Genomic DNA, 10885 nt, shown 5'->3' on the forward strand with positions numbered 1-10885 from the left:
ACCGGGGGTATATAAGAAAATGCGCACTATTTTTCCGCCATGGCCTTCGAGATAGCAGACTACAGTCTTGTCGCGGACGACGACATCACCACTGTCACAACAACCGTCGTGGCTACCTACACGCTGTTCTCCAGCTCTATAGCCGGGATCGGCCTCCAGAAACAGACACAGGCAAAACAATCACAGTTGTCCCTTGCCCTCGGGCTGGCGCTTCCCCTTGCTGCCGTTGCCGCAGCCATCGCCGGCCTCTACTTGTGGCATCTGCTCCGCAAGCGGAGAAAACACAGCTACACGGCTCCCACACTAGCTATTTCGCGGACGTCGACAGTCAGCAGCACAGACTTGTCGCTCTCCAAGCTTTCAATGTACAGCTCAGAACATAGCGTAGCGGAATCGCCCCAGGTGGTGCGGTTTGGCCCGCTAGAGACGCAGTGGATCAGCACGCCGATTGCCGCGTTCAAGGGCATGGTGCGCAAGAGCACTTACGCTATCGTGGACAAGGCCGGGGCGGCGGCAGAATACTCTCCCGTGTTTCTGAAATCGTTCAATCTCAAGGCCAGAGACAAAGCGGCCACAGAGCCACAGACACCACCAGGCAGTGCGCCGTTGAAAAACACGCAGCTGCTGAAATTTGCGCGCCACCCAGCCGCACACGGGTAGCAGCCATTTCGTCATGCTGGACAGCCAGCACACAGCATAATCTGTCTATAGTCTCGATACACAAGATACCCGGAAGGATTCGGCCAAGACACGGCTGCGTTCGTTGCGCCCGCGCGTCCAACTCTTGGCTTATTGCGCCTCTTTAAATTCCGTAGCGACGGAAGTCGCGTCGTTGTGGTAATTTTTTTTATCGTCGAAATTATAAACACCCTTTTTATTCTCATGAACAAGCTTCGGAGCTTCTCTCGCAAAGAGGCGGTTTCACCGCCCAAGGAAAAATCCTCACTTCCCAGGCGCGTGGAGACGGCGGAATCCCGGGGCGAGCTGAGCCCGGCCCTATCGCCCATCGCCACTCTGCTCACTGCGCAGGCCCATCGCAGATACCACGAGGGAGTATTTATGATTTTGAAGGATTTGGATTCTGAGGGCCAGCCTGCGGAGCGCAAATGGGAGGAGGTGTACGGTGTTCTCACAGGCAACCAGCTCGCGGTTTACAGAGTGGAGGAGGTGGAGCAGGTGCCGTCGGTCGACTCGGCTAGCAAGCCGTCGTACATAAATTTCACTGACGCTACATTTAAGGCGATCGACCAGCTGCCGTCCTCGGGCGGCAATTTGAAAAACGTCATCATCGTGTCGACTACGCTGAAAAATAGGTACCTGATCCAGATCTCGTCCACCGAGCAGTTCCGACGGTGGCACGCGGCCTTCCGACTCGCGGCGGCCGAATACCGACTGTTGCAAGAGGCGTACACGGGAGCGCTGCTGAGCGCGCGCGGGTCGCTTTTGTCGGACATCAAGGTCATTTTGGCAGAGACGAAGTTCGACCACGAGGAGTGGACGAGCGTCAGATTCGGCGCCGGGATGCCCTGGAAGCGGTGCTTCACGGTGATTGAGCCTCCAGCGAAAAAGAGCAAAAAGAGGTTTGTGCCGGGCCGCGTCGTCTTCTACGAGTCGGAGAAAAAGGGCAAGAAGCTGGCCATGGCCACCATCACCGACGCCAACTCCATCTATGCCGTGTATCCGCAAAACTACGCGGTCATCGACCACAGCACAATGATCAAGCTGGACGGCTCTATTGTGTTTTCCAAGTCGGAAGGCACTAAGGACTGCTCCATCTTCCTGATGCCCGACCAGCACTCGTCGGTGCCGGGTTACGACACGCTGATCCGGTTCCTGATCCCGCTACTGGACGCTTTCCATCTGTACGGACGCCCAAAAGGCCTTAATGCCGATAAGCTCGACCCCAAGTCGCTGCTGTTTGCGCTGCCGGTGCTGCCCAAGGTGCACTACCTTGAGGTGGACGATCTGATGCAGCTCACAGCCAGCGCCACGACGAGTTCCTGGACGTCGTACCAATGGCAGCAGGGCGTGAAGGACATCTTGAGGCCGAAGGTGGCCATGGGCTACGACGGCTGCGGCTCGGTCGAGGGCACAGCTGGAGCGGTGGGGATGCTGGAGTTCTCCAGAGACCTTGCTGCGGGCAAAGTGCGGTCTTTCTCGAACCCGCAGTCTCCTACGATGACGCCAAAACCGCAGTTTGGAATTGACAGAGGAAAACATATGTCTGGTCTGGCCAAGGAGATTCCAAAGGCAGAGGAAAAGACCCCATCTCAGAACGTGGTGGACGTGAAAGACAACGAGGACGGTGGCTCATTGTACTCCGAGCTGCGGTTTAGACAGCGCGAAGAGCAAGTACTGACCCCTGAGCTCCAGCCAGCCAGCGAACCACAGCAAAAACAGTCGTCACCGGGTGGCCTGGCAAAGATTTACTCCAAGTACGCCCAGCTGCCTGACTATGACCAGCTAAACGACTCGCTGGCCAACTTGGACGTCAACAAAGACGCAATTGAGGACCTGTATCCTAAGGAGGAATCGGATGGGGACGAAGACGACGAGGATGACTACGACATCCAGATCATCAATCCAAGCACCAGAACCCCCGCTGTAGTCAAGTCGTCTCCGTCGCCGGGCCCTGACACCCCCCCAACCACGAGGCCGCACGCGCCATATGGCCAGCCGAACCCGCGGTTTGGCAGCACACCCTCGCTAGCTTCGTCCACAGACTCTGGCGAGTGCTCCGAGAAAAGAGGTTTTTCTCAGGAACGAGTCGTATCGCCGTTCACAGCGTTCAACAGGTCGTACCAAGAGGCCATCCAGCCCAGCTTTGCGTACCAGGCGCCTCCTGAGCGGCAGGAGTCCAAGGTTCTTGAAGTGCCGAGACAGAGGCCATTTAGACACGACGCAGAGAGCGGGAACTCTTATGCTCCGGCAGTAGAGCTGCAAAACCCGCCGCAAAGACCGTCCCAGACATATTACGACCCACAACGATCCGGCTCCTCGGGCTCTGTAGAGTACAGACCAGCCCAGCAAAAACACCATTTCCAGCGAGCTCCTCCAAACAACATAGTCTCGCAGCAGGTGGCGTACGGCGGGTATCAGAACCCGCAGCTACAGCCTGTGCCGGGCCAGAAGCTGCAGTCTCCGTACAACCCTCAGGGCCCTTCCATGTACGACTACCAGTCTGCTCCGCGACCTGCACCGCCTCCGGCTGCCGGTTATGCGAACGGACACCCGAACGGCTACTCTGCTCCGCAGGCGCCAGCGGCCAACATGTCGTCTCCGCGCCGCAGACCGCCGCCGCCGCTGAACCACTCCCAGCAGTACTATCCACAGTCGCCGAACATGATTCCGCAGCGCTTGTATCAGCAGCAGTACGCCAGACCGTACGCGGAGCCGTCTAACCAGCCGCCTAGCCAGCCGCGGAGGGACAAAAACAACCCGTATGCGCTGGCCAAGAGCGCGCACGAGACCACCGTTTCGTACCACAAAAACCCGTACTCCAGCTAAATATCAATTACTTGTCTATCTCGTTCACTATACTCAGGACTTTTTTGATCTGGCCGATCTCCGGGTCCGGGTCGTTTTCCACGCTCAGCAGTAGGCTGCTAAGCAGCTTTTCGTCGATTTCGTCGACCGAACTGCCGATGCACAGCCCGATCACACGCTTGAACTGCTGCTCGAGCTCCTGGCTCGAGGAGCGGCGACTCTTGGTGCGCTCGATCAGCATCGCGTTGTTCTTCGTGTAGGCGTTGATCCGGGCCTCCAAGATGACGGCGGGCGGAAGATCCTCCAGCTGCTCGGACGCAAGCAGCGTAGCCGGGTCCAGCTCGCTGATAAAGTCGGCCACAGACGTGGCCGGGTCTTTGGTCTCCTGCAGCCGCCTCTCCACCTCGTTATACACGGACCAGACAGTGAACGGCTCGTCGGCGTCAAAGTCGCCGTCGAACGTCTGGGAGTTGACGGGCAGCTCTTTTGTCTCCTCGACGAACCGCTGCTCCTCCTCGCGAATAGCGTTGTTCAGGTTAATGATCTTGGTTTTGTAGTCGCCAATCTTGCGCACGAGCTTATCTAGTTCCTCGAACTGCTTGCGCTTCTCGGACAGCTTGTACGTTTTTTCGCGCAGCTTGGGGTGGATCTCGTCGACTTGCCTCGTTTTCGACTCCAGCTCCTCTCTGAAGTCCCTGCCCAGCTGGCTCACAAACGTCTGCAGCGACTCCAGAATCTTCATGCTGCTCAGCTTGGGCGTCTCAGGCACGCTCTGCACCGTGGCCGGCTGTGGCAGCCGGGTCCGTGCGGACGCCACGTCGATGCCGCAGTCCACAGGCTTCACGCCCGCCTTGTTGGCCTTGTTCGGGTCTGCGCCCACCTCCAGCAGCTGCTGGATGATCTGCTTGTTGCCCACCATCGCCGCGATGTTCAAACACGTGTCACCGTTGCGGTCCGGAATGTTCACCACCTCCTGCATGAACGAGGTCAGACTCATCTGCTGTCCTGGAGGCAGGTGTGGGCCGCGTTTCACCACCCATTCCAGCAGTGTCTCCAGGTAGTAGTTGCACGCCTCGTTGCGGCCCTTGCGACCACACGTGTACGCGATATGGTGCAGGACAGAACGGCCCTTGTGGTCCAGCACAGTGATGGCCGGATACAGGTAGTCGAGCAGCTGGTCGAAGCACGAGTGCTCGAGACAGTTTGTGGCGTGGACGGCGCGGATCAGCGCTGTCTGGCCGTCGTTGTCGCCGCGCAGACGGTTGGCGCCGCGCGAGACCAGCTCTTTGACCAGCGAGATGCGGCCCAGTGTGGCGGCAAGATGCAGTGCTGTCTGGCCGTTGTCGTCGATCGGCGCGTCGATAGCGACTGCTTCCAGCGAGAGCTCCTTCTGGTTCGGCAGAAACAACGATGACAGCACGACCTTGCTCTTCTCGTCGGCTTCGTCGTCGCCGAGCGGGGCCAGCGCGTGAGGAGCGTTCGGGTTGGGCACTCGGGTGTCGTGGTCGAAAGTCTGCAGAGTAGGCAGCTCGGGCGCAATCTTAGCCTTCTTCGTGGGTGATGCAGGCTCGTCCGCCTCCGTCAGCGTCGACATTGTGCGTGCGAGGTCCTTGGGGCCTTTGTAGTTGAACAGCGGCGTCAATACGCCGTAAATGTCGTATTCCTTGCAAAGCGATTCCGCACGCTCAATCGACACCCAGACGCCCTTCAGCTGGTCGGGAGCGTCCTGCACAATCTCGTGAGCGCCCTGTTTTGCCTGGGCCTCTATTGACCCACTAATCTTGGGCCGGACAACAGAAACCAGTCGAGCCAGCTGCGTCGCGTTGACCCACGAGTCCTGGGTCCGGCGCATCACCGTGCACCCTTCCACGTCAAACTCCACGACGGTAACATCGCCGTACGTAGCAAGTCGCGGCACAGGGTCGGGACTGGCCAATTCCATAATTTTGGGCTCGTTTGGTTCCATTTGCAAAATACGAATTTCGCGTCCCAAATGAGAAAATTAAAGCTTGTTACTTTTACCTATTGCATTTATTAATAATTATTTATTATCCATGTCAGTTCCGGAAGGGTTGAAAATAATTGAGCCGTTCGTGAAGCGTGCGGGCGAGCTCACAGGCGTGCAGCCCAGCATCGCGTACCTTTGCAAGCTATACGCGGCAGAACTGATTCTGGATAACCAATTGCACCAGAAATCAAAGGAGATAGAACAGTACGCTTTGCAGCTGCTGGACGACATCGAGCAGGAAAAGGTGGCGATCAAGGAGTCGTCATCGAAGTCATTTGAAATAATCAATGATCCGGCATCCAGCTTCAAGCTTATATGGGGGTTTGCCACTGCAATTTTCGACCGCTCTTTTAAAGAAGTTGCCAACCATACGGCCTCCAAGAAAACCGTAGAGAACTTCAAAGCAGCGCTGGACTTCTACCAAGTTCTCAACCTGTGGCCAGAACAACTCAAGGACAAACAGCAGGAGCTCGAAAAGTACCAGAAATACGCCAAATTCCACGCAGCACGGATCCTCAAGGCTATCAAGAACGGAGAAGACCCCAACGACTACGCGACGCCCGAGGAGGAACGAGAAGTTGCCAGCTGGGAAGAAACCGGCGAAAAGAAGCCGGAGACGCCGTCTCTGGCACTTCCCAACCCTCCATCGGAGATCAACTCGCCCGAAAAACCGCCAACAGACACACCCGTTGAATCGTCCCCTCCAGCTCTGCCGTCGGCTCCAGACTCGCTGGATGACTCACTCAATTTGCCGGCCGCGCCAGCAATCATTAAGGAAGAGCCCAACAAGCTCGGCCTCCCCAAGACACCTGCAAAAGTGCCCGATCTGCCTGCTCCAAAGCCAGAAGCCAAGTTAGAGCCCCAGTCTCAGCCAAAGGCCCCAGCGAAACCTGTCCTGTCCAAGCAAGATATCCAGCAAATGATGCAGACGGACGAGATCATCGCCCAGGCACAGAAACGTGCCAGATTCGCCATCTCGGCGCTCAATTACGAAGACATCGAGACCGCCATCAAGGAGCTCCAGCTCGCTCTCGAGTTACTCAAGGGAAATTAGAATCACGTATATGTATTCACTGTTCGCTGGCGTCCTGGAACTCGTCTGGAGACTCGAACGTTTCGGACGCCTCGTCATGCACAGAACCGTTAATAAACTTCTCGTCGACTTTATCCTCCTTCTCTGCCTCTTCTTCCTCCTCCTTATCCTCGATCAACGGATTAGGCGACATCGCACTGGCCTCCTGCTCTGCCAACGGGTTGCTGAGGGCCTGGCTCGCCAGATCCAGCCGCGAACGGCTGGTTTTGAAAGACTCGGACCGCGAAACCGAGTCAAAGTCGAGCGATGTGATGGAAGACGTACGAGAGCTCTGTTGCAACCGTTTCTTCATCTTGTCGCTCAACTTGAGCTCAGACCCGTTTCCTGAGTTTATATTCACTGCCGAGGAGGAGCTCGATGCCGGCGGACTGGAATCGTCGACAGACTGCTGTGTCAGCTTCATCAGCAGATCGTGGGTCTTCGACCGCAGATCATCCTCGTCGTCCTGGTCAGACGCTTTCGACGGTGACTCCAGAGCAGAAGCAGAGAGCGCTGTGTGCTTCTTGGCCCATTGCTTGATTTTTGCAGACGTAGGCTCCGAGCGCAACGGACCTGTCTGTCGCAGCTGCTGGAGGAACTTGTCCATGTCGGAGTTGATCTTCGGCGCCTCCTGCTGCCTCTCCTTCTCCTTCTTGCTTTCCTCAAACCGTTTCATGCTCATCTCGTATTTCTTGTTGCGCTCCTCGAGCTCCTTGTTTTCCTTCGAGGCACGCTCGAAGTTCTCGACAAACTCGCTGAATTTCTTGAGGAACGAGTTGCGCACAAACTCGTCGCTGTTTGGATCCTCGCCGAAATAGCGCATCATGGAATCAAATTTCTCCATCACAAGCTTTGAGCGGTCGCTCAGCAGCTCGGCCTTGGCGCGCGCGTTCGGCAGGCCGCGGAAAACAACGTGCAAAAACTTGTCCATCGGGTGGAACTTCGACGGATCGCTCAAGTTCCCGTCTTGCAACGAAGCGTCAATATTGCGGATCGATTGTGAAAACATCTGACAGTCGTTCTTCAGTTGCTCCACGGAAATGTTTGCTGCATCGATCGTGGGCTTCAAATCGTCCACAAACGAGATCAGCTCTGGGTAGTTTTCTCTGATCACTTTTTCCACATAGTGCAGGAACGAAATTAGGTTTTTGTGGTCTTTTAGGAAACCGAGTCGTTGCAACGTACTCAGCTTGAACCCATGCGCCTGCTTGGACTTGTCATTCATGTAATTACCGACAATCAAAATAATGTCAAAAACTTTCCGCAGAGTCTTGGAGTTCTCAAGACTCTCCAAAGCCTTTTCAAGCATCTCCAGCTTCTTGACGTACTCCTCGTAATCCTTTTCATAGTTAAGAATGGCGTTCAACGCGCGCATTCTCGACTTCCAGTAATGCTGCAAATTGTAAATCAGCTCCAGGTATATCCTATCTGCTCTGGCAAGCTCGCTCGGATCCTTGTCATGCTTGGCCTCCTTGTCGTTCTGCCAGTCTGTCGAGTACGGCTCGAAGTTCTTAGCCAATGTATTGGATATCTCGTTCAATTCCGGCTTAGCAAGGAAGTCTAGCAGCGCGCTCTTGTCCAGAACGTCTTTATCACACCGCAGAATCTTTGCAACCACCTGTTCGTCATCAAGCCCGGAAAACGAGTGAAGACAGATTCCAAACTGCTGTGAAACGTCTGTGCTCAAAAAAGAAATCTTCTTCGCATCTTCTTTCTTCTTGCGAGCAATGCGCTTGGCCTCTTTGGCGGCAAAGATCACTTCGATCTCGTCAAAAATACCGTTTTCCAGAAGCTGTTTGGCCATATCCTCTGAACCCATGTTGGCCCAGAACGAACCAACAGGGTCGTCAATTTTCTCCCAATGCAGCTGCTTGAGCTTCTTCTTAGGACGGGGAAGCATGTCAAACGGCCCTGGAGCAAGGAACGGCGAGCTTTCTGGTGTTGCAACTGGCTTCTGTCCTGCAGAAGGAAGTGGGGGTGGTGGAGGTGGCATGCCCATGCCCGTGGCGGGAAGAGGAGGAGGCGGAGGCGGAGTAGGAGGAGCAACTCCTTGCGAGCCTGCAGAAACTGGAAGTGGTGGTGGAGGAGGAGGTGGCGGTGGCGGAATGGCAGACTCAACAGGTGCTGGAATTTCCTTCTTAGGTGGCTCTTCCTTACTTTCTTCTTTCACCACCGGCTTCTCAACAGGCTCCGTATTTTCCTTCTCGTCAAGAGCGGGCGACTTGCCCACCGTCCTCTCCAGCTCTCCCAAAAATGGCCTCATCGAGCTGGTATCGATCTGTTTCACCGAGTTACCAACCATCACCGGCGGAGCAGAACTTACAAATGATGCCTTTGGCACCTCTTTCTTGCCTCTCGAGTACTGGTCCTCGAACTTCTGCAAAAGGGCCTCCTTGTCGACTTGTTCGTTGTTGAGACTCAACTGGAACCGTAGATTGCTGCACAAGGTTTCCAACTCACTGAGCTCGCTCTTCAGCTTCTCGGCACGCTCGTTCTTGACAGCCCGTTGCTTTGGATCTAGGGTGCGACGATCTGCCGAATCGACATCCTCCAACTCCTTGATCTTCAGCTCCTGCATGGTTTTCTCTAGCCGTTGAAGTCTGTCCAGAGCCTCCATCTTGCGTCTTTCGAGCTTTTCCTGCGTACTCAAGTTGGCCTGTACCTTGATCACCTTGTTTGCGTCGTTCTGCAACGACTCGAGTCTGGCCCGCAGCTCGCTTAAGGTCTTGACGTCGTCGACCTTGTTTGGGTCGTGCTTCTGCGCAAGAATGTCCTCAAACTCTGTGTTTTCTAAGTCCCTGGCCTCTCTTTCCAACAAGTCCATCTGGAACCGCAAATCACGCAGTCGAGCGTTCGGCTCCACTCCGGATTGACCAATTCTCTTGACCTCCACCTTGCTTTTGTCGACCTGCGACTTGAGACGCTTGCGGAGCTCCTCCACGGTGGACGATCCTTCAGTCTTGATAGAGGAGGACGCCGTTCCAGAGGATTCTGGCGGACTGGAGAGCAGCCGCTGGCTATGCAGCAGAAGCAACATCTCGCGCATTTCGGTTTCCTGTTGGTGCTTGTCCAAAACCCGCAATCTGCGCAGCTCACTGACCTCGTTGTCCTTGGCCTCGAGCTTCTCGCGCAGCCGATCGAGAATCTCGTCTCTTTCTGCAATGTCTCTGTAGAGTTTTTCAATGACACCCTTCGAGCCCTCATTGAGCTTCTGCAGCGCATTGTCGCGCTCGGCCTCGGCCTCTTCCGCGCGCTTCTTCGCCTCGCGCGCTTCCAGCATCGCCTTCCGTGCAATCTCATCCGTCCTGTACGATGATATCAGCCGGTTGATCGAGATGTTCATGTCTGTGTCGTCTTCGCCGGACGCCATGGTGATGTTCGACACAAACGTGTCCATGAGTTTCAGGTTCCTGTGCACCTGCTGGGGATCCAAGGTGTGCAAATTAGACGACTGGCTGATGAACATATTCTGAATCATTGACGTCAGATACCCTTCAGCCTCGGTGCCCTTGGCTTTGTTCAGCATCGCCTGAAACAGCGACAGCGGGTCGTTGAAGTTGATGTTGTTGTTTTGAAACTCCTCCATCTGCTTGAGCTCCTGCAAATCGGCACGTTCCGAGTTCTCAATGTTAGCAATACTATGCTCTATGTCCACGTTTTCCAGCGGCCGCAGATGCTCAAACAGCTCGGTCATACCTGCAACTTGGAACAGCCGGCGCAGCTTGGTTCTGTCTCCAAGGTCTTTGGAGTACTGGAGAAGCGTGTTGATCAACAGGAGCGTCGAAAGTCCGTATTCGATCAGGAAATTGTTCGAAATGGGCCCACTGAGCTTGAATTCCTCATAAGAGCCGACCCGGCTGCCCATCTTGCCACGGCCTTCAAACAGCCTGATGACAGCCCAAAACCACGCCTCGTACTTCTTGACCCGCTCGGCATTCGACAAAATGTACTGCGACTTCCGGTCGAGAAGATTGGGCCGCGAGATGTAGAGCTCCTTGATGTACGCCAGATGGACGTTGTCGTTGACGGGCTTGTGAATGGTCTTGTATATTAGCGGGCTGCAGTTGGTCTTGTGGTAGAAATATGTGATGATGTCGGTGGCCCACTTGCGGACCTGCGGCCGCGTCGAGTAGAGCCCGCCCAAAATGGCGGGAATGAAAATGTCTATTTTGCGCAGATGATCGATTCCGACGGTGAGGTCAGCTATCACCTTGATGCAACGGAACAACTTGGTCTCCTTGTCCAGCACGGTCTCGTAGTCCTCTGCAGGGTTCGTGAAGAGGATCTGCGCGGGCGACGGAGGCTGGTGGCGGTTGGGC

General features: G+C 55.5%; 5 protein-coding genes across 5 annotated transcripts; 3 read left to right on the forward strand and 2 right to left on the reverse strand.

The window, feature by feature from the left end:
• Positions 1–39: 39 nt before the first annotated feature.
• OGAPODRAFT_7550 (uncharacterized protein) lies at positions 40–660 on the forward strand (the record flags this gene model as incomplete). The annotated part of the gene is made up of 1 exon (XM_018356033.1): positions 40–660. The coding sequence occupies one exon, from the start codon at positions 40–42 to the stop codon at positions 658–660; it is 621 nt and encodes a 206-aa protein (XP_018211187.1).
• Positions 661–882: 222 nt separating this feature from the next.
• Positions 883–3507, forward strand: OGAPODRAFT_75866 (uncharacterized protein; the record flags this gene model as incomplete). The annotated part of the gene is made up of 1 exon (XM_018356096.1): positions 883–3507. The coding sequence occupies one exon, from the start codon at positions 883–885 to the stop codon at positions 3505–3507; it is 2625 nt and encodes an 874-aa protein (XP_018211188.1).
• OGAPODRAFT_93284 (uncharacterized protein) lies at positions 3498–5452 on the reverse strand (the record flags this gene model as incomplete). The annotated part of the gene is made up of 2 exons (XM_018357311.1): positions 3498–3602; positions 3640–5452. The coding sequence occupies 2 exons, from the start codon at positions 5450–5452 to the stop codon at positions 3592–3594; spliced, it is 1824 nt and encodes a 607-aa protein (XP_018211189.1). The 3' UTR covers positions 3498–3591.
• Positions 5453–5540: 88 nt separating this feature from the next.
• Positions 5541–10623, forward strand: OGAPODRAFT_75868 (uncharacterized protein; the record flags this gene model as incomplete). The annotated part of the gene is made up of 1 exon (XM_018356097.1): positions 5541–10623. The coding sequence occupies one exon, from the start codon at positions 5541–5543 to the stop codon at positions 6546–6548; it is 1008 nt and encodes a 335-aa protein (XP_018211190.1). The 3' UTR covers positions 6549–10623.
• Positions 7216–8559, reverse strand: OGAPODRAFT_47977 (uncharacterized protein; the record flags this gene model as incomplete). The annotated part of the gene is made up of 1 exon (XM_018355567.1): positions 7216–8559. A coding segment is annotated over one exon (1344 nt), but the record flags the coding sequence as incomplete, so codon positions are not given.
• Positions 10624–10885: the final 262 nt, after the last annotated feature.

This window comes from Ogataea polymorpha, assembly GCF_001664045.1.
Source record: "Ogataea polymorpha strain NCYC 495 leu1.1 chromosome Unknown OGAPOscaffold_3, whole genome shotgun sequence".
Classification (NCBI taxonomy): Eukaryota; Fungi; Ascomycota; class Pichiomycetes; order Pichiales; family Pichiaceae; genus Ogataea; species Ogataea polymorpha.